This window comes from Anopheles ziemanni, chromosome 3, assembly GCF_943734765.1.
Source record: "Anopheles ziemanni chromosome 3, idAnoZiCoDA_A2_x.2, whole genome shotgun sequence".
Taxonomy (NCBI): Eukaryota; Metazoa; Arthropoda; class Insecta; order Diptera; family Culicidae; genus Anopheles; species Anopheles ziemanni.
In genome coordinates, this window is record NC_080706.1 from 39,523,752 (window position 1) to 39,549,971 (window position 26,220).

The 26,220-nt window shown below is 49.7% G+C and overlaps 1 protein-coding gene across 1 annotated transcript; it reads right to left on the reverse strand.

Annotated features, from left to right (window-relative positions):
• Positions 1-441: 441 nt before the first annotated feature.
• On the reverse strand, positions 442-25,756 carry LOC131289752 (GTPase-activating protein). Its single transcript, XM_058319061.1, has 6 exons — positions 25,480-25,756; positions 8,277-10,396; positions 7,531-7,781; positions 5,164-5,362; positions 1,324-1,478; positions 442-1,237 (listed from the first exon to the last, which is right to left on the reverse strand). The coding sequence occupies exons 1-6, from the start codon at positions 25,532-25,534 to the stop codon at positions 529-531; spliced, it is 3,489 nt and encodes a 1,162-aa protein (XP_058175044.1). The 5' UTR covers positions 25,535-25,756; the 3' UTR covers positions 442-528.
• Positions 25,757-26,220: the final 464 nt, after the last annotated feature.

The following is a 26,220-nucleotide window of genomic DNA, read 5'->3' on the forward strand; positions in this document are numbered from 1 at the left end:
CAACATACTAGAAGAGCTCAGGAGTCGTCTCTTTTATCACCCTCGTCCACAAAAGTTACTTAAGATGTAAGAAAGGAAACTAAACTTAATATATACAATTGCAATGAGTTTTCCTAACTAAACCGTACGAACCGTTTCGTTAACGAAACGAGGAAAGGAAACGCTACATACAGAGACGTATGGGAGTTCTATTTATCCCTCTTTCCGCTAGAGATTGGGGAGTCTAGGAAACGCACCCTTTCTACGCTACACAACAGATTGTTGATTCTGTGTCGGGTGTATTGCTGCTGCTGGTGTTGGGTAAAACGAGTCAAATACTGAGCCAACGGTGAGCGATCACTAAAAGGAAGCTAGTGTTATGATGCGAAAGGGACGAAGAAAATAAATAACTTAAAGGTGCGCGGGATCAGTGGGTGGGTTTTTTGTTGTTGTGGTGTTGTTGTTGGATGATTGTCTCCCCCGCGCATATCTTTCAGGTCCCCGGGACTCCTGCTACTGCTGTTGCGCTGTTTGCGGGCACAGAACTTACTAGCACGGCGTTAGTGGGTCTCCGCCTGCGTCTCCACCACCACACACGAGCCGATTCCGGTGGTGCGGGAAAAACAGCGTTCCCGAAACGCCCTCGGAGTAGTGGTGAGGGCTCGGGACGCCGCCAGCACCATTCGCCACCGTTGCTGCCCCGACACCACCAACCGGTGTTCCGGTGTTTAGCCGCACGAGGGTGGTGTTGCCATTGGTGCTGCTGCTGTTGCTGCTGCTGGTGCTGTTCGACAGGCAAGAGGAGTTGTTGTTAGCCGTCGACACAGTGGACGACGAAAGCAGGACACCCTCGGTGCCCCCGGACGATGCGGCAGCAGCGGCAGCCACGGCCATAAACGCAGCCGGAAAGCCCATCCGCGGCATGTGCAGATAGTTATCGTCGCCGATCGGGGCCTGCCGGCTGCCGTAGCGGAGATCACGCACCAGCGTCGACTTGTACTTCCGGTGGATCAGCTCGAGGCCGGTTGCGATTTCGTTTAGTTTCGTGATCGTCTTCCGGACGGCCGCCAGGTCCTCGCTAGGCGTCCCGTTGAGGTCCGGCGATAGCTCCTCCAGACTCGAATGGTGAGTGATGATCAGCGAGTGCAACCGCTGTAGGTCACGGGCTGGATCGAGGGCATTCGCGAACTCCATTTGCATCGGATTGGAGGACGAGACGGGCGTACAACCTTGTGCGTACTGATCAGCTTCATTGCAACTGCGAAAGGACAGGGAAAAATAAATCAAATTTCGTTCCTCTTAATCACACTGACCGTTGAATCGCTATGGTCCGCAAATACTCACCAAGTCCATACATTGTTAATGTACGCCCGCGGGTGGAAGTTCACGAGACGGGCCTTGTTACTCTGGCAGATCTTACTCAGCAGATCGATCCACTCTTTCTCCTCCACACAGTTTGCCGTTTGTACATAGAGTGGCCGTTGATCTTTTTTAATTATCTGCAAGATGAGAAGAATTTAGGGTTACTAAATAAGAACCTTAAAAAACGTAACTATTTAAAGTATTATTCCCTAGAAAATAACAATCAATGCGAAAGCAAATCGTGTTGAGACATTAACTTCTCTAGACTTCTTGGAGAAGTAATCTTGTGAAAGGTCTTTCAAGGTTCCAACGATGGGAATAACCAGCAACAGAGCCTGGAGTATCCTATCTATACAATCCAATATGTTTCCATTTAAAATGTTAATTCAATGATGAAATGGTAATTTTAAAAAAATAGGCTATTCAACAATGGTTATGAACACTACAGACAAAAATTAAATTTTAAAAATTTAAGTTAAACGTTAATAGAAGTGCATTAAGTTCAGGTCTCCATTGAGGACATAATGAAGAGAATATCAAATTCTTCAAAGAACAAATTTGTCTCCATGAAAGTTTGCACCAAACAGTTTTATTAGTGCGGGAGCAAGCCCTCCATTATTAGCACGACTGATAAAGGCTGTTTTACGAAAATTAAAACAAATTAACATCGAAACGATGATATACAATTACAGATGATACAAATTATGAAAACGTCGCAGTCCCAAGTTCTGCGATGGGAATTCCTAATTAGATTTGTCGAAGCCAATTAAAATGGTGGGAGATCATTTGCTAATTCCCTAAGGGAAAAGGAGGACAACCTAAACCATTTCATGGCAAACAGGACACCCATTAGCATATTGGGTCGCTCAATTTGATGCAGCCCAATTATTTAATTTGAAAATGTAGGCCAAAGGTATGACGTAAAGGATGTCCGCCAGGGACACTGCAGCACATCCTGGTGCTGACCCGGAAGATTTAAATGCGCAGAAGCACCGTCCTGGAGCACGCAGGATGTGGAATCCCCCTTCAACGGTGCTCCGCAAGTTCAGTGACCTAGTTTAGGCCAGTTTGGCATCGGCATAGTCGCGACCATGTTTGAAACGAACCAAGCTTGAGGTAGGGGTTTATTCAACTGAGCTTTATTTGCAAAATTAAAACAATGTATCGGGTAGGGCGCGATTGAAATTCATTCGGTGCAAAGTGGATAGCTAACATCCGGATGGATTGGCGTCAGCAGACGAGAAATTGTTTGCAGCTTGCCCGATGTGACCGGAATATGCGTGGAACTGGATGGATCCACGAATCAATCGCGAGTGTGCAATGGTGCACCACTCACTGCTCGGGAGAATGATGGACGGATTGAGATGTTTGGCTTCCGGACGGGATGGTGCGAGCCACCGCCACACAGTGTACCCCTTTTGCCCGCTGGCTAATTTGCATTCATCGATTTTATAAGCGCCTCGATACCCAAAAGGCGAACCAAGATATACTTTAATGGCACGTTCTTTGGGAGCAAGTTTTATTAGTCTTTCTTCTTTTCTTTTTTCAAACAGCCAAATGACGCAGTCCAATTGTGTTCCGATGCGCCACCACCACCACCGCTTCCGATCGCGTTCGGATTGAGCAAAATTAATTTCGGACCATTCCGATGTCTTATTTACATTTATCCGACCGACCGACCGATTTTCTGATCGCTTCGTGGGGATAAGATAAATAAATTTTCCATTCTGCAACCCACTCTCGCAAGCCCCATATTCGACCTCAGCAGCGTCCTTCTCGGCTCTCGTGTGCCCATGTTCGCATGCTCATAACACACGCGTGCATCCCTCCGGACACGCCGGACGACCTTCGGTGGTGGAAAGGGGGCGGGATGGCAGAGCACCATTGAAACCCCTTGAATGGATATCGGATTTCTGTGCCGAGCTGAGCTGGCCAACACACGACGGACGGAGCGATGAACTCGGCGGCGATTGCATGAATGAACTGTGTTCGTGTGCTGAGCTCCGCCACCCCCTTCCGCCACAACAGACAACGAAAGAGATGGCATCATCCAATACCCTCCCCCTCTGATTGGGAGGGAGGAAAATCGCTTTTATGAATGGGGAAATGTTTCCCACCCAATGGTGCTCGGTGGTAGCAGTGTTGGTCGGCGCCTGCGCGCCTTATCGTCCACCGATGCTCTTTGTTTTTGTTTCATGCTGGCTGAAGGTGGGGGTGCAAAATCCATGCCATTATGGATGCCCGTCGTCCTAATGATCTCTCTCTCCAGTCGGCCGTAGACCGAAGAAAAGAGAGATCAACGCACACGTGTGTTAAAGAAGGGCAGAAAAACGATAGAATGACCCCTACCACCGCCACCGATACCTCCTTCCATCAGCCGACATTTCAAACAGGTGGGAAACAGCTCGGCGGTGGAAAATAATGTAAAAGGGAAACTCTACGCCGTGCGCAATGTAACTGCACCCTTTTCCTCCATTACGGCGACGACGACGACATTGTGTCTTTTGGTTTTTCTTCCACCCTTTTCGCCCGGCGCAATTTTCCACCGGAGTCTCGATTCATTCAATTGTTTTACACAAACCATTGTTTGTTGGCCACCTTTCTGCTGCGCTGGGCTCTCGCTGGGCGCCATTAGAACTCTCGGGCCTTTTGGAACATTTTAATGTTCGCATGTTTCCCTTTCGCGGCCCGTTTCATACATACATCCATACATGAATATGTACGTAAAGGGTATGCTTAGCTTCATTATTTCCACCCATCTTCACAATTCCTATGCTGCACCACGACCGCAATATGCAGCAAAAGCCGAGGGGGTCTCTCGAGACGGGAGACATGATTTGTGCGTTTCTTTTCTACTTTTCCCACAATTATGTTGATTTTCTTCTGCCGACTGGTCGATGACGACAGCTGCGCAGGGTTGGCGGCTCCGATGGTGGCCACAGGTTTAGTAGCCCTTTCGAAAGGCATCCCCTTCCCCTCCTCCGATTCCTCGTATCCACCATCTTGTTGGTGAGGGAACATGACAAAGACAATTCTTTTTTTTTCAGAAATATTGCACCGGCCCAGCAAAGGTAACAATCCCTTTTTCCGATTGTTTCATGGGAAAAATAAAAAAGGGCTGGAACGAGGGGATGAGAAGAGTGTTGGAGCATCGGTGGCAACCAATGGAACACAAAGTCTCGGTTGGCCCATTGCCCCAATGCTTTACATCGGAGCACAGATGGGGTGCGTGTTTGTGCGTCAGTTGGAGCTTCCTTCTGTAAAGGGAGTTCCAATTAGTTCGAGCATTATTTTACTTCCTCCCGGCGTTTGGCCACGTTTGTCACGCAATCTGGGGCCGGAATCTATAAAAAAATATGATTTTTTGTTAACCCCTGGATAGAATGAGGATGAATTTTAATTGTCCTGTTGAGTTGCTGCATTTTTTATAGCTTCAACAGTCACTAAAAGTTGAAAAATATATTTTTACCTGATCGAAAGTATAAATATTTTAACGCAGATCCCAAACCCGGCCCAGATTCAATAAAACTTCATTTGGTTTGCAATTGCTGTTGGTTTATACCCGATTGAGGGTTTTCGCAATTGATGTTGTCTCATTTCACTTCCTATTCCATTATTAGGTTTAGGTTATTCGAAAAAAAAACATTCTAATGTCCATAATGGGGTGCTTCGAAGAAAAGGCATTCTACAACATAATTGACGAGAGAAATTTATCATTCATGTCCAATATTACAAATCAACATAGCTTATGCCCGTTACATCTTATAACGCAGGAAGGAAATGCATCGGATTGGAGGACGGATCGGATAGTTCGGCACATACCTGAAAGATGTTCTGCATCTTGAAGCTACGCTCGTTGAGCCGCTCGACGGCCAGTATCTCAGCCAGCGGTATATCACAGATGGGTCGTTTTCCCTTGGCCTTCGCGTAGCTCAGCGATTGCGTCGTCAGCCGGAAGTAGCGCTGCTTAAAGTTTCGCCGCCCGAACCGTCTGCGTCCTTGGGCCCGTTTCGTCATCATCCTGCGTGCGCGAACCGTGCGGAGTGTCGATGGTGGTGGTGGAAACAAGGCCGGGAGGATGGAAAACAGACACAGAGGATAGACGGTTTTGCGTTAGTTAGTTAGCTTGCGACACCCGCGGGAACGGTTGTGCGGTTGGGACGAAGGATCTTGGTTGGTTCGCTACTGATTAACAAACACTAGAGCAACAGCAAAACGCACAGAGGGAGGAAGGGGGATTTGTGTGCGCAAGAACAGCACAGTGCGTGCCTCTCTAATGCATTCTGCATTGTTTGCTACCTGTTTTTATGCATATGCAAAACCATGCGCGGGCGCAACTCAAGAACCGATGACTAGAAACAGGATCAGAAACAATAACCGTAAGGAAAACTAAAAACACTTCGAAAACCAAACAGAAAAAAACACTAACAAACCGACGGAATAACATTCTATTGTGTGGGGTCTGGCTGTAGATATCCATCCATCATGCACCAGCGGATTCAATTACCATCGACTGATGATGGTGGAAACGAAGGAAAAGTCCTACAGCCGTTAAGTGCGTGTGTGTTTTAGTGATCTGGGACTGGGTGGAAGTATGGATAGAAGGGTTCATACGGAACTCGAACAGAACCAAACATCACTTGGACTCTCTACACATTGGACCACTTCTGTTGGACACAAGTGGTTGGGCAAGAACAATACATTAGAAGCTGGGAAGTGTTTTGTAGCATACAAGACCGATCGATTGTTCGTGTTGCATATATTTGGAATTTTTGCTGGCGGCTGGTAGAAAAGTGTTGAAATGAAGGGATACCCTTTGTGTGTAAGAACAATGGGTGGACTCACATGCCAGATAGTCTAGGCTTATAGAAGGCGGTAGAACAAAAAAAAGGGTGACTTAGTCTCCTGAATGCACACACACAGCTTTGTAGAAAGAGCTGAGTTTGTTGTTAAATATTAAATAAGCTTCATACATTTTTTTCTTTTAATACATTAAGTATTAAATAAGCTTCATAATAAATAATAATCCAAATGTTGTGTAAGAAACTTAATTGCGGAATTGCTAGAAAAGTCTAGCATCGTTAAAAAAGCCAGCACAATTCCACAGGTACACTCAGAGTTAGGTCGCAAGAAACATGAATAAAAAGGCAATACAATCGCTTAGATTCTACTCATTAAAGAGAATAGTGTGTAACAAGAAGCCAAATAACAACTCGCACCGGGAAAACAAATCATACTTTGGAAGCGTACCACTACAGAGTAAAACAGATGACTTGAAGAAACTAAAAGTCAAATATGTGGCTTGTGATAAAATAAACGGAACGTCTTTTGCCTCATGACTCGCGGCCAATTGCAGTTTATCAAAACGAAAACGAAAACGAAAAGAAAAACACAAAGCCAACACACAGCTAGAGAGTTGCAGAAGAAACTTACCATTCTCTGCGGGAAGAGATCGTACGCATACACATTCCCCATCAAACAGTATGATACAGTCAGATGGGTTTTGGTTTGTTTTTTGGTTTGTTTTTAATTTGTGGAAACACCACCAACCCCGTGTGGGCAACACACCGGTCGTGCACGCCCCGCATGACGGTCATTAGGTATGGTCGGATCGATCGATTAGGAATTGTTTAGTGACAAATTGTTGACACGATAAGAAGGGACGATTGTTGTGGTTTGCGTTTCGTTCGCGTGCACAACGATGCGAAGGCGGTAGGGGTGGTGGTGGGTGTCGAAAGAAGGTGGCAGTAGAAAAAAGTAGAAGAGAAAATACAGAGAGATACATAAATGACATAGTGGGCGAAAGTTCGAACATCGGGGGGGGTGGGGCAAAGATAACAGGGTGGGATTTTGTTCAAGGATACAACGAAGGATAACAGTGTCGCGCTGCCGGATTACATTACACAAACGACGGAAAAGATGTGGTCCGAATGGAAAGATGCAGTAACATCGTTGCAGGATGAGAACAGACAAACAAGAGGGTTGGTGGAATCGGATGGTGGGTACAAGAAGTCGAAGGAGACGGAAATGGACAACACACATACAAAGCAAACTTGAGAGGCGACCATAGGACGAAGGTCGGTCATTATCATTCCCGCCTTCCATGTTTCCCGAGGATCCTCGCTTTCGGATCCCACGGCAGGGAAGGGATGTTATCCTCTAGTACTGCATGTACGTAGGCATGCTTACCCTTCCTTCAGCACCACCGGTTCCAGCATGCTCGAGTGCCCTTCGGTGCCGGTGTTCGTGGCCCCCACCGTCGAGATCACCTCAAGGAAGTGTTTGATCGCTTCGACGTGCTGCTCCGTGCAGAACTTCTTGTACAGCTGCTCGGTGTACTTCTCCTTGCAGGGCTGCTGGGCCGATCGCGAGCTCACCAGGTTGCCCAACGATTGGATCGTTTTCGAGATCAGTGTCAGCGTACGCGTCGTTTGTTCGTCCTGTGGAGGAGAGTCGAAGAAAAGGTGATGAAAAGTTGTTGCAAACGGAAATCAACTCTTATCTACGCGACCGGTTCGCGCGGCTGCTCGTGCCCACCCTCCTCGTGGCCGCACGCCGTTTCATTCATTCATTCATAACCGGAATAAAGTGAAAAAGGGGAATGCGCTCCCGGGGGTTTAACTCCGACGCCTTATCAGAGTGCGCGTAAAGGAAGATGATGTGTGTAGAGCATCAATGAATGAAACGCTTGCGGACTCCATGATCGTGCGGCTCTGCGACGCGAGACGGTTGCGATAAGATAACCGACCGACCCGGGGCTCGCTTTAATCCCTTCCGTTCCATTCGAGTGAAAAAGAAAAGTCCCAAAAATAGCATCCGGAGGGCTTACGCGCACCGGTTTATCTATTTGTGGCGACCACACGACCAATCCGCTAATCACTTCCGTCCCTGGTAATTAGACACCCTCCGCAAAGGTCGCTCCACCCGGTACTTACCACCGGTTCCGTCGTGAGATCGAACAGCTTCGGGCCGAGGATGGCCGGCGCGAAGAACCGCAGAAAGATGAACCCGGACACGACCGAGTAGCGGACCTCCTTGTTCTGCGGGAAGTACTTGGCCGCGCACTCGCGCAGATTGTGGAAGATTTCGCACAGGATCGGCGGACACTTGACCGCACTCTTCGTGATCGCCTCGAACACCTTGCCGACGTAGTCCTGCAGGTTGTGCAGGTTGCCCTCGATGGCCCCGACGTCCTTCACCCGCGTCGGATCGATCTCGCACGGTTTCTTCTCGGCGAAGATCTCCTCCACGATCGGGCGCAGCGTGGCGTGCAGATAGTGCAGCCCGGACAGCCGCATCGCCTCGTCCATCATCTTCGAGACGAGCGTGTTGCCGCGGAAGATGGTGGTCGGATCGGTCAGCTTGGAGATCTCGTGCTCGGCCAGCGCCTTGATCACGCCCGCGATCTCGCTCGTGTGCGTGAACAGCCGGACGAGGGGTTGCGCGACTTCCGTCTTGTTCTGCACCACCTCGCCGAGGATGTACACGGCGCTAGCGGTGATCGGTTTCTGGTGGATCGTCTTGATCAGCACGTTGTACAGGTGGTCGTAGTTGGCCAGCGGGAACACGTGATCCGAGGTGTAGTTCAGCTTGAGCCGCAGCGAACCGAGCGAGTTGTCGCACGAAAGGCGCGTCCCGGGTGGGGTCGCACAGGTGCGCATCGGTCGCGATTGGCTCGTGCGCGGCTGCAGGAAGTACCAGGCGCTCGGCTGCACGGCCGCCTGCTGCTGCTTCCCCCGCAGCGGGAGCCGAATCTCGCCCAGAAACACGTCGTCGCCCATGCCGGGGCTGGCGTGCTTGAAGCTGATCACGACCTCGCACAGATCGGCCCCTCCGAGCGGCATCACCGTGTACATGTTGTTGCTGTCACTCTTCGACGAGTCGCTCCCGCACGCATCGATGCACAGCTCGAAGCTGAACGTCTCGTCGAACGACGGGTTGATCGTCTTCTTGCGTGCCTTCGTGCGCTTCGTAATCGTCTTCTTGTTCGAGTAGTGCGCCACCACGATCGCGTAGGGATCGCACAGGCCGTTCTTGCGCGCCAGATCGACGCACTCCGTCAGCTTAATAGTGACGCGGCTGCTCGCAGTTCCGCCCACCGTCCCACTGCCACCGTGGACCAGCAGCTCGCCATTATTGCTGCCTCCGTTGCCGTACGTGTGGTTCGAGTCGAACACCTTCCGCAGCGGGGTGAGCTGAAGCGTACCTCCACCACCGGCAACACCGCCTCCCCCACCGCCAACACCCACCACCCCATCGATGCCTCCACCGCCGCTACCCTTCGTGGGGTAAATTAACTTTAAGTTTGTACTATTCATCGAGCTGTTCAGCTGCATCGCCATGATGGCGGAGCTGTTCGTGATCGTCGAGCCCGCCGAGGACACATGGTGGTGGTGGTGGTGGTGGTTGTTGTGATGGTACGGGAGGATTTCGGCGTTCTCCTTCGACTCGCCGCCCGGGCTGCCCGCCCCGTGCTGCAGACGGTGCAGCTGATGGTGCTGCTGGTTGAGATGGTTTTGGTGCTCGAGTTGCTGCTGCTGCGCCGTCGGCTGCTGCTGCTGCTGCTGCAGCTTGGCGGACGGCTGGAACAGGTACCGGTAGTCACCGAACTCGCCCATCGTATGGTGCTGCAGCTGCAGCGGTCCCCCCGCCGGCTGGTGGAGGTGCTTCAGCCGGCCACCGTCCTCGTCGATGGTGATGAGCAGGTGGGCCATACCCTGCACCTCCGAGTCCTCGTCGACCGGGCGCAGCGGGAACCAGTGGTCCTTGTGGTTGTACTGGTGCAGGTCCTCGCGCCGGATCGCTATCTTGCCGTACGGTTTGTCCTGCTTCAGGTGCCGGTCCCGGTCCCACACGTACACCGAGAGGTAGCGGAACGGGCGCGGTATCTCGAACTGGTACTCCTCGCCGAAGAACGGCGACAGCGTCCGCTCGATCGTGGGCGTCCGGCAGATTTCCTCCTGGTCGAGCGCGATCGTGCAGTACACATCTCGGTTCTCTTTCGACGATGCCGATCCGCCATTGCTGCTGCGTCCGACAAGGCTTTTCGCTTCCCCTGGAAGAACGAACGTTAGAAGGATTGTTTGTAGTGAACGACGGACGGAGGAGAAATAAATCAAATTTGCAATACAAATTATTTATTTAATAAAGTAAATGATAGCTTAACGCTGTCTTTACACGAAACACATATTAGTAGAATGTTTGGAAATATGAATTCAAATATTGTTCCCATGTATCATATATTTTTAAAAAGATTCATAAGTGAGTAAATAAGGGTCGTTTTATGAAACCCCTTCTTAATGGATAACGTCATTCCGACTCAACTATTGCTTTCTCGACCGGACTTATCAAACAATATATTGGAAAAAAGAATGACCTCACGCAAGCACAATTTGTGAACAATTAAACGACACCAAAATTAGTACCTTGGTAACAGCATCAGTTTTCAAAGAAAAAGACGCCAACACTCGACACAACTCAGGCTGAGCACAATAATTTAGTTTGACCATATATACTTGTACATACTAAGGTTCATATTCGTTACCCTGTAACCCCATGAGTTCGAGTGCTCAACGAATCACCTACTTATATAACGCAGCCACATCTAGTTATATACGCCTAGCTGGCTTTTTATATGCCTTTCACGTACCATCATGCATGACTCGAAACCGATAGTGTATGAATCAGATACATTCGTTTCCGTCCTCGATGCGCTTCCGCGCCGTCGATAGAACTCTGCTCGCGAAAGAGACATTGAAATGACATTGCTTCCAAAGGTGACACACGAGTGCGCGTACACACTCGCTCGCTGACACGCACACCCGGAATCCAGAGGCTTTATCCTGAAAGTGATCCAACCCAGCCATTCCGTCGGCCAACCGGAACGAACGTTTTTCGCATCGACTAGAGCAAGGAAAGGGAACGAAGGCATGGCGGGCGGCAGAGTGTGCGGATATGGGAAATTGATAAGCCCAGCACGGGCGGGCCACAACTGGCGATGGTAAAGCACGCGGTGGATATTCCGGTAGACCCGCAGGCGACACACATCTGTCCCGGCCGTCATCGTCATCGTCGTCGTCGTCGAGCACGTTGTGTGATGTCATTTTCATGCAGTGTTAGAAGCACATTAGTACTGTTAGAAGAAAAACAGAAACGCGACCGTCGGGTTATAATTCTACCCCCTTTTGGGAAGTGCGGTACCGAGCGTGGTGTGGCGGTTTCTTGCCTTCCCATTTCCTGCCGCGCGAATGAATCACTTCGACAAAGAAGGCGCACGATGGGAAGGGTACTTGTGGTGGTGGCGTGTTGGTTAGGGCAAGTCTATCCTCACTGATCGCCGTACGAGGAAGGCGACGGGAGGTGGTTTTCATTTTCAACAAAACCTTGAAACCGCGGTAACATTTTACCCCATCCATCACGACCCCTCTCGCTCTCCCTTTCCTCTCCCTTTCCAGCCCTTCTGTGACTCTCGCAGAAAGAAAAGGGCATAAGTTATAGAGTAAGTTTCTTCTTTCACGATGGGAGCACCAGAGGGTGTGTGCTAATTTACTGCTGATAAAAATCAGCTCCCAGATCGATTCAAGAAAATGCTACACCTTCTCCTCGCCTCCGAGAAACAACAGCCCAGTTGTGCGCGCTGCGGAATGAAGTAAATATTATTGATAAACGAACGAGGCGACGTTATGAATGAATTTATACGCATCGGAGGCGTCAGAAGCGACGCCAAGCGCCGACTGCGCATGTCCCGGGGATGTTGCTTGGGGATTGTGTGTTCCTCCCCGGTCCCCGGTTGGGAGGGTGGGGTGCTGTCGGATTCTTCAATGACGGGCCAATGTCGGCCGGGGTAAGTAGCGTGACAAATTGCGCCAAACGTCGTCGTCCTCTCGTACCGAAAAAAAGCACATGCCGAGAAGGCGAACAGACACGCTAACGGGGTCCATATTCCCTGGATACGGTCCGGTATCTACATACACGATTGACAATAATTGACATGAAATGAAGCCATCCTCCATCGATGGTCCTCGCCATCGGGCCTTACTTCAGGCGGGCAGGAATTTTATCACGTTCTCCCCCACACACACCCACCAACCTCGGCGTGGTGTCAGAGTGGGAGGGAGCACCGTTCGCCATTCAGCCGTCAATATTAATTTCCATTCATAACGAGCCGCCCACCCGGTTGGGTGTTCGATCGATCGATCGAGCCAGATCAGGAGCACACCACCTGGTCGTCGTCGCCGTCGTCACGAAATCGATGGCCACTTGGCCGAAGTAGACGATTCATTCATTCAGGGAGAGTGTTTTCCATTCCATAGGTAACAGTGTTGTCTTACTTCCCGGATGGATAACATTATGTTTGCTTCGAACGTGGGGCAAAACAACGATGGTTTATCGAACACGTCTTCCTCCCCAAACCAGGGTTCAAGGACGAGAGTGCCCCCCCCCCCCCCCCCCCCTCTCTTTCTCTCGCTCTCAGCGGGATGCCATGGGTTTTCCTCGGAATGGCATCTGCCTCGGACAGGATTTGTTTGTTTTTCTACCACTTCGTTACGTGGGTAAATGCTTAACGCGGAGACGGATATTCCAACCAGAGCTTGAGGCATGCGATTGACAGTTGTTACTCCAAAGCTTGTTCCAATTGCGGAGATGGGAAGCGGCGAGTGACTAAAAGTAAAACAAAGTAAGATAAAATTGCACAAAACTAACCACGTCCCCCGGAGGAGACGGGGAGACATCCATTCATTAAAATGGATTGCTTCTTACATGACGATACCGGGGACGAACGGTACGGTAAACATCCTGCTCGGGGGCCAAATTTTCCTGCCCGCCTCCCGGAGAGGCATGCTTCACGCCAAATAAGTTCCCCACATGTGACATATACTTGCGCGTGTGTGTGTGTGTGTGCGTGTATATAGTTTGAGATTAAGCCCACGGAATTCATGGGAAGTCGTCGCACGCCAAACGCGGGGTTCGCGTGACCTTGTGTGCCCAAGTGGCGCGCTTGGCGTTTGTGTAGTCGTCGTCGTCGTCGTCGTCTTGGGGCGTCGATTGCGCAAATACCGTCGTCTTGCGCGGAACGACGAGCAGATGAGCAAAACAACCGAATTGGGAAACGAAATGAATGGCTGGCTCGAGCTGTCCAGCCGAAAAGGGAGCCCCGTGGTCGATTGTTCACGGATCGCGCGTTCCGATCAGCCGGCTGCAACAAGCGGGTTTCGTTTGCGTTTTCCACACCAAAGCCAAGGCGAAGAGAGAGAGAGAAAAGAAATACCAATTGCTAATGGTAGACGTTCCCATCGACGTTTCCGGACGCTTTCCGTCCGGGGAAGGGTTTGTTGCTCCCCCCTGTGGGGAAGAGGGAGGCACTTCAAATCGAATCCAAATAAACTTTACATGAGGGCCGTTTGGTAATGGTTTGCCGGTCTCTCGCCTGGTTCCACCTTAGAAGGCAGAACGAGTTGGCGTATTTTAAAACCCCCATCATTTCACGCCTGCCTCAACAAGCACACACACACACGCGCGCACATAGATGCCGGTATTTTTTGTTACTGAATGAAACACATTAGCGCGATACGCGGGGCAAAGTCACTCCACATATGCCTCGTTATTCAAATAACCCGACCCAGCCCCTCAACCCCCTCCTCCTTTGGCCACCTTTCTTAGCTGCCGGCTTCGTTAATGGTGCTCCAGTTAGTACGGGCCCCCGGGGAGAGGGGTCCCCACGGCGGTAGCGCACATCTTGGCGGCGCTAGTGCACTTCCTCCACCGGCCTCCGGTCCGGGAACTTCAATAGTCCTCCTTCTCCGGGACGCACTGCTTATCGGAGGCGACCGGAAGTGATGAATTACTCTCCTACTTCGGAAGAGTCTCGCCACCTTCGGCCACCAGCGTTAGCAGACGGACGCACACATACACAGGCAGCAGATTGGACGTATCGCGGCAATCCGAGGCGCCCGGAGATAGGAACGACGATGCGACGACGGCACACACAACGGAAGCATGATGCAACCGGGAAGGGATTATGTGCAGGCGGCGGGGTGTGTGTGTGTGTAAGTGTTGGCCGTGCATCCACGCATCGATTGCTGGGTGATAGTGGGTTACTCACTTTCGCGGCCAGCGCGAGGTTCCACTCGACTGGACCTTAGAGTATGATTACGGAGGGATACTATGAAGCGCGAAAGAACGTGTTTCGTTCCATTTGGAATGTTTCCATCGGACACCATATGTTCGGAATTCTAAAGTTGGAGGACTGTCGTGAACTAACAATTTAAAATCAGTTGAAAAATACGTTACATGCCGTTCTTCTTGTTCTTGACGTAACGACCGTGTTTGGTCATGCCTGTTCCATTAAGGGATAACTAGACCTTTTCCCTTTATGTCCATGGATAATAAGTCCTCTCTTATAGGGGATGGGGGTGGTCCGGTCTCGATTGGGTTTCAAACCCAAGTCATCAACAAGATGGTTGGGGGCTCATGGGACAATTTTTTAACCGACGCAACCGCTCGGCTGTCGCGGACTCCCGTTGGATGCCGTAAAAAAGATTAAATTGAAAATGACTAATATTTACTTCCAGTCAAAGTTATCTCATACGATTGAAGGACCCTTTAAGTGTTCAATACTAACTATTGAACAATTCTGGGGTCGGTTTAGTATTTTCTGCAATCACTTTCCTTTTGAATTGTCCATTACGAACTGATGCAGGAATGAGCGCGGACTTTTTCTTAAAACCAAAGCCAAAGTTTTCATCCACTTTGTAATAAAAATCCTAACTATTTTAATGAAAACAACGGTATGTTTTGTAAAACGAGAGATGGTATGAAATTCAAGCAGATTATTTTAACATTAGACAGTTGTTATTTCAATTCTTTGAAATTAATCGGATGAAAAAAATGCCGATCTCTAATCGTAAAAAATATTGACGTGGTTTGGATTAAATTAAATTGTCAACGTTATGCTAGGAATTAGGCTCGTATAAAATTTAAAACCTCTGATTTATTTTATAATCATTGGAACAAATTAAACATTGACGTCATACTAGCTACATTCATGAAAACAGGGCGCAATCGCTCAACGCTACAATAAAAGGTTAATAATAGATTTTCCTATTAAACATTCAATCGACAAATCCGGGAATGCCGGTGCCCATCAAGCTCGCGCCGACTGCGGCACTGTCTTCCGGTTGGCGCTAGCGATAAGATTAGGGCAAGCACATTAAACGCATACGCCTTTTATGGGCTAACCTTCTTCTTTGATGTGCCACACGTCTCCCCCAAAAGGGCCAACTATTTCATGCGGGGAATAGTTCAGTGTAAAGTTTCTCTTAACTTAATGACCAAATACACATTACATTTTGCGTTGAGTCCCTTTCCGTCTAAGCTTAATGAGCCGATCGGGTAAAGTAAGCCGAGATCGATTGCTACCTGGGCCAATGCGACAGGAAATGACCACCACCACCACCACCACCATTAACGGTCACACATATTCCGTCCGGGGCCGGAAGTGCACATACTTTGGAACGCCGTGCAAATCTCACGCTCGCCCGACGTCAGCAAAAATCAAACCTCAAACAGAAACAAGCAAAGCGTAGCGCAACCCCACCGATCAACCAAACGGAACAGCCAACAACATCCAGCTTCGGTGAGCTAATCGACGGCCGAATCGGGGGCCAACAGAACATGTGACATGTGAGAGACGTGGAAGGTGGAAGAAATCGAACTAAAGAACAACCTACACGCGGACCGAACGGTGCCAACCCTCAGAGATGGGGTGTTTTCATTAGAGGAACATTGGGTTGAACGGCACGGAAAGGACCGGTTGCAAACGCACCGAGACGGCGAGCAATGCAATGTCAGCCTCGGGAAAGGGAAGCCGAAGGAAATGCCGCCGGTGGTGTGTATTAAGTTACAGGCAGCAACCAGGCGAGGGACTGCTTCTCCCGGTCAATGCATGGTGGTGTGGTGGTGGGATGATGTTTTATTTTTTTCCGTCCTCCGTCCGCTATTGCCCTTCCTTTCTCGCCCTTTTTCGACGGCGAAACCCCGAGAAGCCCGTGAAGGTTCCCGTTCCGGGTGGCTGGGTTTCGGGTCGGTCGATCGGTCTGGAGGGCAGAAAGCGTCCGCCTTCAAGGAAGCGGCACAACACACATGCAACTGGATTGCGCGTGGACTGGCGTCGAAGAGCGGGAGGAAACGAAAGAAACGAAATGGCACAGTACCACCGAAAGGAAGAGAAAACAAAGTGTTCCCGGTTGAATAAACTACACCATATGTGAGTCATTAGACTAGTTATCGGCCCCGTGGTGTGCGGGATAAATATTGTCAAAGAGCTACCACGGGAAAACGGCCCAATCGCATGTAAAGAAAGCCCAACTATTTACATAATTCATGCAAAACATCAGAATAAAAAATATTTGAACAAATTTAAATCACAAAAAAGCGTGTTCAAACACTTATACGGTTATCTAGAGTACCGCGGGGTTAACGATAAGAGTAAACAAAAAATGTCACAAATAAAATGTATAAGCTCAATGAAAAGATCTTCGTTCGCAGAAGGCATTTAAAAAAAAAGCTGCCAGCTGCTAAACATTTGAGGAAAAAATTTGAGGTTTTCATGAAATACCCAAAAGCAGCACAAGCACAAAACAACATCGCACCTAAAATATCGTCGTTTTTCATGCGATTACGATTGGTCCTCATGCGGCAACCCGGGGCGGCATAATCGGCCTCTCAATCTCCCCCAACCCCCACCACCCATTAGAACAAATTAATCAAACGAACTAAAAACCATTGTGAAAGATTAATTTCATCGGCGTTCCGGTAGGGAGCCGAAACTACAAAAAACCGGACCCGGACCCATGGTTATTACTATCAGGAAACTGGAACTGGCTCAACAACGGGGGGCTATCAACAATTAGGGAATATAGAATGCTGGAGAGCCTACGGCGTGCGTTCTAGGTCCATTTTGGATTGATTGAATAGTGTTTTACGCAACATCAACACGCACTGGAGGCCACGCAAAGCAACGCGTTCGATTGGGAACCGAAAAGCGTGTGCGACATGTGTTGTTTTTAATGTAAAAATTATATGTTCATTAACGACTCACAAAAAGGCATAAATGGGGGAATAAGAATAATGTAATGGTTACGATTGCGAAGACGTTCCTACTCGTTTCAATTCTCGAAATAGAAATGACAAGGCAAACAAAGAAAAACCCTCAGTCCGATAGGAGAAATTTTAATAGGTTTTTCGGTTTTTCAATGATGGATGATATTTTAGAATAAGTGCCCACGACACAAGCACAAACACATTACCAACCGACCGACCGCTAATGAGCGATTGTAAACCGCCTTTTCCACTTTAATGTAAACTCCAATATGTTGCCCCCAATGCACCCGCCAAAGAGAGGACGGGTCGTCCTTTCCGGCGGCACGTTCAGGCCGTTGATAGCGACAAATGGATGAACAATTATCATCTTTACACCACCCGGCCACCACACATTTCCCGTTCCGGCAAGGGCATCCTCCGCCCGCCGGTTCCAATCGTTCCGAACGTGACCCATTCGAACACAGATGACGGAGCGCGCACATGAACAATACCTCCGTTGGTGACAACACGGAGAGAACCTCCCCCTGCACACCCTCTGACACTTTGCCTGATAAAGTTGACCTCCGCCCTTACACCCTTACGCTGCTGCTTGCCGCCGGTGTCCACTCGAAACGTCTCGAGGATGAAGGCAAGCATGTGAGACAGTGGGAAGGGTGTGTACGTAAGTTTGTGTGCGTGTGTGTTTCTCTCATCATCCCATCGTGGCCCGCACGCCGTCGCCGTCTCCTAGACAGTAAAAAAGATAGAGTAATTTCCTGACCGATAAGTGCGGCGTTTTGAGTAGCATTCCGTCCCACGTTTGCATCACCACCATGCCACATCCGGCCAGGGAAGGGGTTGCGGGCGGGGGTGGAGTGTGGGGAGTAGAGAGAGTGCATTAGCAAGAAGTAGGACCGTCGTGGTGGTGGTGGTTCTAACGCACACTTTGCGCACTTTCCCGGTTGGTTGACGACCGGAAATGACACTCTGTCTACTTAACCTCAAAAAAACAAAATAAACCGGTAGAAGACCGGCCAAACACCGGAGTGCCACCGGCGCACGCAGAGGGCTGCATTCTTGTGACCGCTTCGTAGACGGGATATCAAATAGTCGAGTAGCCTGAACGGGTGGTAAAACACGTGATTTTTTTGTATCTTCTTCCTGGCCAGAAACCTTCGGAGGGAGAGGCTCTCACGTTTCCGGTGCGCGGTGCTATCATGGAGGAAGCATGGAAGGAATGCCCTGGGATGCTGTCCTGTTGCCGTGCACGACTAGCGCTACGGAGAAGCTGTCGTGGCGGGGAAGTAGAGACCAAAGAGTCTGGACTTCGAATCCACTTCGCCAACAGACGGCGCCGCGAACTACCAGTTGAAGGGGCATGTCGTCTACAAATGCATGATCTTGTTGCACCACGTTGAGTATAGCTTGATAAGCACAAGGGTGACCAACACTTCCACGACAGACCGATGGAACGAAGTTCACTCAACAAACTCTCCAATGTTCACCAAGCGACTCAACGGGAGTACTTCGCCAACTACAGGCGACAACAACTTCCCATCGATCAAGCGATCGGATCGCTTTCGTAATTCATTCATGGAAAGTTAAACCCGGCCGGTTTTGGGGGTGTTGAGTAATCACTTCCTTTTCAGCGCCACTTCCGCTAGAGTGAGTGTTGCTTTTTTGCTGTTCCCTCTCTTTTTTTGCGTAACACAAAAGATCAGTCCCAAAAGATGTTGTTGCGCGAAGATCGTTGCCAAATGGCCCGGGCATGCGTGACACCACGATGGAGGCGTACCACGCCAGCGAAGAAATAAGGGCGAGTGGGCGGAGGGGTGGGGGGTGGGGGGGGGGGGGGGGAGAGAAAAAATCCAATCAACTCTTCTAATGCCAACACGCGACACACTCCGTGTGGGTTGTCGTCGCCATCGACGCCGTATGTTGGTTGGCGAGCGGTGAGTTTTGGAAGCCGATTGTCACCTCCGCACTTCAATTAACCGTTACGACACTTGGGCTCCCTCCCTGCCGTTCGCATTATCCGGGGGAAGTGTAGAAAATTGAAGCTTCGAAGTAAACGCGGATATTAAACCACATCACCCGACGACTTCTGCTTTTTGATCCACCGATACTCCAGCCGGTCGCTTCGATTGGCGCTTCCCGGAGGCTCTTCTGGCTCCCATATCGATCTCGTGGTAGAGGATCAATCAGATCGCCCCGGCATTTGCTTTGGATGAGTCTCAAATGCTAACCGTCAATCTTCGACCGTCTTTTGAAACCGGTGTGTTGCCGTGTGCGAGAGAAAGTGTCGTCGGTTTGGTGGAGGCGGAACGACACGAGACGGCGTCCACTGTACGGGAAGCCCAGGGGGAAAAAGGGCCGGACCGATGGGCCCCATCTCGGTGTCGCGACGCAACCGGCGAAATCTTCGCCCCGGTATTCCGAGATCGGTGAGGCTGCCAAGCCAGCCAGCCCAGCCGATGATGATGAAAATCGATGGTTTAAAAACTTTCGAAAAATTGAAAGTTTCGTCGGCGGGTTCGCCGTGGGACGAATGAAGCCATAGCCACCAACACACGGCCACGTACCTGTTGTACCGCGGCCACAGACGGCTGCGACGGATCGACGCTTTTGTGGCTTCCACTCCGAGTCGGATCTGTCGGGTGCAACCCACGAACCCCTAGCGCAACCTAGCTTTCGGGTGCAGCGACTTTTGGGTCCGGGCGAATATGGGAGAGGTAGATTAACGAAACCCCGGCTTGCGGCTAATTTATGTTAAACGAGCCCAATTTCTGGCCACTTTTTGTGTTTAAATGATAAGAGCCTCCTAAGAGGCAGCAGCGGGACGATAGACGGAGGGACCTAGAAGATAAACAAACGTTTACATTTTTATGTCAAATCCCTTATTTGTCGAATCGTTTCATTGGGGGGAAAAAAAGTTCGACTGCAGACAAACGTATCAGCATACGCTCCAACCGATCACCCTTGGGATCTGGAGGTGTATAAAGTGTACTATTTTACGACACCCTCAACCTGGCCCGCCGTTGGCCGTTAGTTTAATAGTGCACTAAGGCTGCAAATCAATCATCACGCCTCGTCGCGCGGGTTTTTCTACGCGCAGCAGTCACCTCCCGCACATTTGGCATAGATTAGTTTCCCTTGTGCGTCAGCGTCAATGGCCAGGAGCACGCAGCACGCCAACGACGTTCCTCCTCCGAGGTGTGCTTGATTACCGATTTGCAAGTCAAGTTGTCGCGCAACTGATTGGTTGGCTTTTTCTTTCTCGCGCGAAAATAGAATGGATTTTCAGCAAACCACAAGAACTCGACCCGATCGGAAGTTGGATCGGAAACACGCGGGCGGTAAACTCGCCTCGATTTGCAGCTGTACTCGTATCGGAACCTGCGTAGGACCCAGCTTTCCGCAAGCGAGTAAGCGACCGACGGCAAGACAAGAGCAACCGCACCCCTTCTGCCCTTCAAAGTGTTCAAAACGCCAGCAAACTCGGGGGTTTGTGTGCTAATTAACCCATTCAAGGTAAGGCACGCATTTCAGGTTCGAGGTTCGCTCCTTCTCCCCTCCCCCTTCACCCCACCAAACCGGGTCCGGATGGATTGTGGAAATGGGTTTGGTTTGTAGCCTCCGGAGCTCGAACGGCGCGCTGTGGGGCGATGCTTCTGGCCGGATTCAGGTCACCCGGTACTGTTACCCGCTACAGCTACTGGTATTGACCATCGGATCGGATATGGTCAGCAAATCGTGTAGAGAGATCGCGTTATTGGGCTCAGACTCGCTCGTCTCAAGCGGAGTCGGTTGATGGGGTTTTGGTTTTTTTTTTCGCAAGCCAGCACACAGACACCAGGCAATAAACTGCTCGAAAGTACAGTAAAACGTTCAGCGAACAATAAAGCATCCAGCCACCGGTGCAGTTATGTGGCCGAAGCCTGGGGTTGGAAGCGTTGAAGGGAAAATAATTTTTAGAAAAAGTACTTGTGACTTTGCAACCACAACCCACCGCGGACCGATCGGTCTGCTACCCCTTTTAAGGCATTCGCACGACAACCCCGAAATCTGCATGCCTTCGAGCCGATCTCCATAAAGGGGACGCTCCAAGGTTTGGCGAAAACCAACATGACTCACTTTCGGGCGAAGCAGCATTTTTAGTTGCCGCTCGTGACTACTTCTCGGCGCTAGTTGAAAGATCGTTTTATTGTCTGTAGTAGAATGATCTTTTCCGTCGCTTCTATGAAGAAATGAGCTCATTAATCTACGCTACATGCAAATAGACAGCCATGTCGTACCATGATTCCAGGCAGCGTCTGGCCGTCGGCCGTCCAGATGACACCCCCTCTTCCTCCTCCTTCTCCGTTACTTGACAACGAGATCTTCCCATGCACTCCGGTGCATGACAAACGAGATCGATGCATCGATGCCTTTGTTCGTTTGTTGGAGTTCGCGCGCATGATCGCGTGATTGAAACTTATACCCGGGATAAATATTAGTGGCTCGTGCGTGGCGGTGGTTGGGATGTGGGGCTGCCATCATAAATTCGATGATGAATCACCATGGTGGATTCCCTACATGGTGTCCCGGCCGTATCCGGCCGTTGCGTTGGCTTGGCCGGCGAGCCGGGGACACTAAGCCGTCGCTGGGTGGAGGTGGTGGTAGTGGTGGAAATCGGATGGACAATCGGACGGTTCAGTTTTGCGCTAATCGGGGTTGGCGGCGTTGGCCTTTGGCTGAGTCATTTTTTTTTTTTTTGTTTCGCTTGCGCCGTGTCTGGTTCATAATTCTTTCACGCCATAGTCGGACGATCGGAACGACACTCCAACGCGAATGGCAGAATGTAGCGCCTTGGGGCGGAGGATGCAGCAATTCATACAATTTCTGCATTGAGTAGATGTTTTCTTGCATCCAGAATGGATAATAAGTGTTTCCGGTTACGTTTTGTTTTCTTCTAGTTCCCTGGTACTAGTTTAAGCAGGAACGGTAAATATGTTTCTCTGTAATCTGCGGCATAAATATTGAACAACTGAGAGGAATGAGTCATTTACTTTTTTACCAGACATGATCACGAAACAAGCAGACAGCCTTACCGATGCTTAGAACAATAAACTGTAGAAAAAGCATAGGTTGAAAATCCTCAGATTTAAAACAACTGCCGTCAAAACATCCCCATTATAAATCATGTAATTTTATCAGAGTTTAAAAGAGTGTTTACGACAATTTTACCAAACGTCTGAGTTAAACGAACGTTGGCAATTGAATAAGGCGGGAACTGAAGATGGGAAATCAATCATCAGCGATTGGTCTGGTGAAACATTGTTGAAACCAACAAAACACCCGTCGACCTGAAGAATGAGATATTTCTGCAAAATTAAGCCATTTTTTTTGGGGTTTCATCGAAACCTTAACTCAGTTACGGCAAGTTGCAAAGCCATCAAAGCATGTTGACAAATAATATCTCATGTTCAGCCCGAGGTAAGCACATCCAGCGGCGCATTCGGCAAGGTGCAATGAGTTTTGTCATTTCGGTGCACTACTTCTTGCGCGACCAGATTTCACTCGAATTCTGTCTGTTTGCAGCTCAGCAAACCTCTGACGTCAGCACCACGGCACGGCAAATCATCGCCTCGCTCATCAACGTCAATTAACATCCATCCATCTCGGGCCGCAATTTGCCACTTTCTATTTCATTCGACTTAATTATTAAAGCTTTGCTCGGCCGGTGCAATGGTTCGTTTGCCAACAAACGAAAAACAAAATGCAAGAAAACCAACCAAACTGACCAGGCGGTGGAAAACAAAACCCCCATTGCAACAGTATGCGCTTTCCACGCGGTAGACACCGGGGTCTGGTGTGATGGGTTTATTGGATGATGTGGTATTGTGGAAATCGTTGCCAGCAAGAGTGCAGGCGTTGAGCCAGAGAAATCATCACCCGACCCGTTGCCGTGCCGTGTAATTATTTCCCCGAGCATTGTGATGAACACTTTCTTCTCGCCCCGCTGGAGGAGCGTTCTCAGGAGGCTGCAGGGGCGAAAGGAAGGGCCGTTTCCGACCGTAAAATGTTTCCACCACCTGCAGGCGGCACGCCAGTTTCCCCACACCCTGCGTGTATTTTTGCCTTCCGGTGACGAAAAAGAAAACCAGGACCGGAGCGCCAGGGAAACTGGTTCGAGCGCGAGGGAAATGGCTCGACGGAGGCTTCATATTTGTCACTTTTCTCACTTTCCATCGTATCCCGCAAATGGGCAGAGGCGAGGGTCTTCGCGGTAGGCGCCAGTGGGCTGGGACTTTTTCCAGGGCCTTTGTTCGGTGCATTTTTCCATATTTCACATAGTTTGGCGGAGTTACTCCACCGAGGAGTAAATTTACCGCCACCGAGATAGACCCGAGGGCCCTCGATCCGCCAAGGCCCTGTGAGAACCGTTCTCTGGGAAATTGTGCCCCAAAAGCACCGTCCAATTGTTCATTGTGCTTCCAAACCCTTCGGCTGACTATTTTCATCAGGAGAAAGTAAAGCATTTTATAAACGAGTAAACAAGCCGCTGGGTCGCAAAATTTAAATCATTAAGAGCCACTTTCGAAGAAAGCCTTAAAACACCACAAACACCAAGGAACCGAAAGTGAGAGTCTTCCCGGACCGAAAGGAAGATGATGTTCCCGGTCGGCCATCGAGTGCAAACCATGAATGAACGACAAACGATTTACCACTTCCTGTTCCTACGGGCGTTCAGCTGTCCTTCGGGATGCTTCCCACGGTTATTTGAGCCGGAAATCGGGACACTCGTACCACCTGCTCGCGCTCGCTAGTTCTTGGTTTCTCTCTTGCGTTCTGCGGTTTTCTGTTTTGTCGTATGAATACATGCCGGAAGCAGTGCACGTAGGCACCACATTCGAACCGAGTACGCTTGCGTTCTATGGCCGAAGCGAAGCAGTACCGAATCAGTGATTGCTGCCATTCATGGGTTCTTGGGTTTTTCGATTCATCTTTACGTCCACCAACTTAGCAATCGTTGCGAGCAATGTGTTTTTTCGCTATTCTCTTCGTTTTTTGCTCACGGGCGGTATAAAAATTCCCTCTTCATGTTGTGGAATATCTACAATGTTAAACAATAGTTTTATATAAAGTCGGCCTAACGGATATGCTTTGTTAACTTGTTGGTTTACCAATTGTGTCGATTATTTTAAACATGCAAGTCATACTAACTCCATGAGATGGAAATGCTACTAGATCTAGTAGTCATACGTTAACTGACTAAGGGTGTTGCACTGGGGAAGATTTTTGTTTGAATCCCCGTTCTGTTGACATTCGCAATCTCGGTTCGCTGCTCCGAGGCGAGGCATACAGTCCAACATCTCAACGTCTACCAGAAAACCAGAGTCCCGCTGCCCCGCACCCGTTAAACTCCGCACACCGCACACGCACTGTTCCATTGCATTGGAAATCAGCTATTTTCTACCCACACCACACACATGGAACCGCACTGAAACGAGAAACACACACCAACTACGGCGAATGCTGTTGCTGCTGCTGCCTTCCATACATTCTGCCACTACACTTCTTTCGTGCCCTTTCCACGTTCGCTCCGTAGCAATTCCCATTTATATGTTGCTGGTTCAATCGAGGTACGTTGCGGGGTTCACTGTTAAATTATACACCGCCAATATGGTCGTTTACGGCTTTGCACTGGTTCGATTCGGCTGCCCATTTCGACCAAATCTTGCACAAACGTAGGATCTCTGCACGAATTCCCGATTCGATTGCACACTTCGATGGGCACACATTTATCCATTTGCTTACAGATTCTTCCTGTTTTTCGACACCTTCCCACCATCACCAGTAACCATTTGTTTCCATGCACCATGTTTAGCGAAATTTGCTTTCTTTTGTATTGTAAACATTGCAATGAAATCAACGAATTCATTCAACCTTTCCGCTTAACTTCGCGCACTTGTGGTTGTCGCACCAAGCACACCAAAACGGAACCCGATTGCCCACGGGTACGAGGGGCGCAAGCACAAAACACCAGCGAGAAGGGACCTGGAGAACACCACTTACCTATTTTGATCTTCAGTTGCTCCTCGACGCGAACTTTACGTGTGTCGTCAGCCATATTGAATCCATAACTATGTACTTCCAATGGCTATTCGAACAGCGAGTTGGCTGCCTCTGGTTTTTTTGTGCCTGCTCCTGTTGTTTGTTGGGTTTTGAGTTTTCAACTGTTTTTTCCTTTCGCCACTCTTCTTCTGCTGGTCGCTGTTGGGGACACAATAATGCACTGCTCGCTAGTACACCGTTGTGCTGCTTTTCTTCGAAGGTGTACTCCTACAACTGGAACACGTCGCGTTGGCTCGCGCGTTCGAGGTGTACGAAGCGAGCTGCTCGCTGTTTGACACTCGCCGCCGTGGTCGTTTGTCTTTCTGCGAATGTGTGTTGGAATACAGCGAGCACACACACACACACAAACACGCTCGAACCCAGCACGCTGCGCTGGAACAAGAAACTGTGCACGCACACTTGCCAACACTACATCCGTTCATACACGCACACAAATCTGTGGTGGTGCTGATCTCTTCACTCCGCCGGGTTGTAGCGCATGCCGTTTCATTGCTCGCGCAAATTTCATTCAACTTCCCTTCGCACACCACTACGCCACAGTGCTGCTCACTTTGCTTCTTCTTCTTCGACAGCCACACACCTCCAGCTCGCACTGCTGCTCACCCTGCCCCGCGCCTAGTACTACGTTTTTGATTCATAAAAACCACCAGTCGGACAATACGGGGGCACGCACGAACACTA

Bases quoted from the DNA above. Each gene is read 5' to 3' on its own strand.
- LOC131289752 (XM_058319061.1), bottom strand. From the start codon at position 25,534: ATGGCTGACGACACACGTAAAGTTCGCGTCGAGGAGCAACTGAAGATC. The intron at 7,782-8,276 runs GTAAGTACCGGG...TCTCCTCCACAG, and splicing joins ATCTCACGACGGAACCGGTG to GACGAACAAACGACGCGTAC. The intron at 1,238-1,323 runs GTGAGTATTTGC...GTCCTTTCGCAG, and splicing joins ATTAACAATGTATGGACTTG to TTGCAATGAAGCTGATCAGT.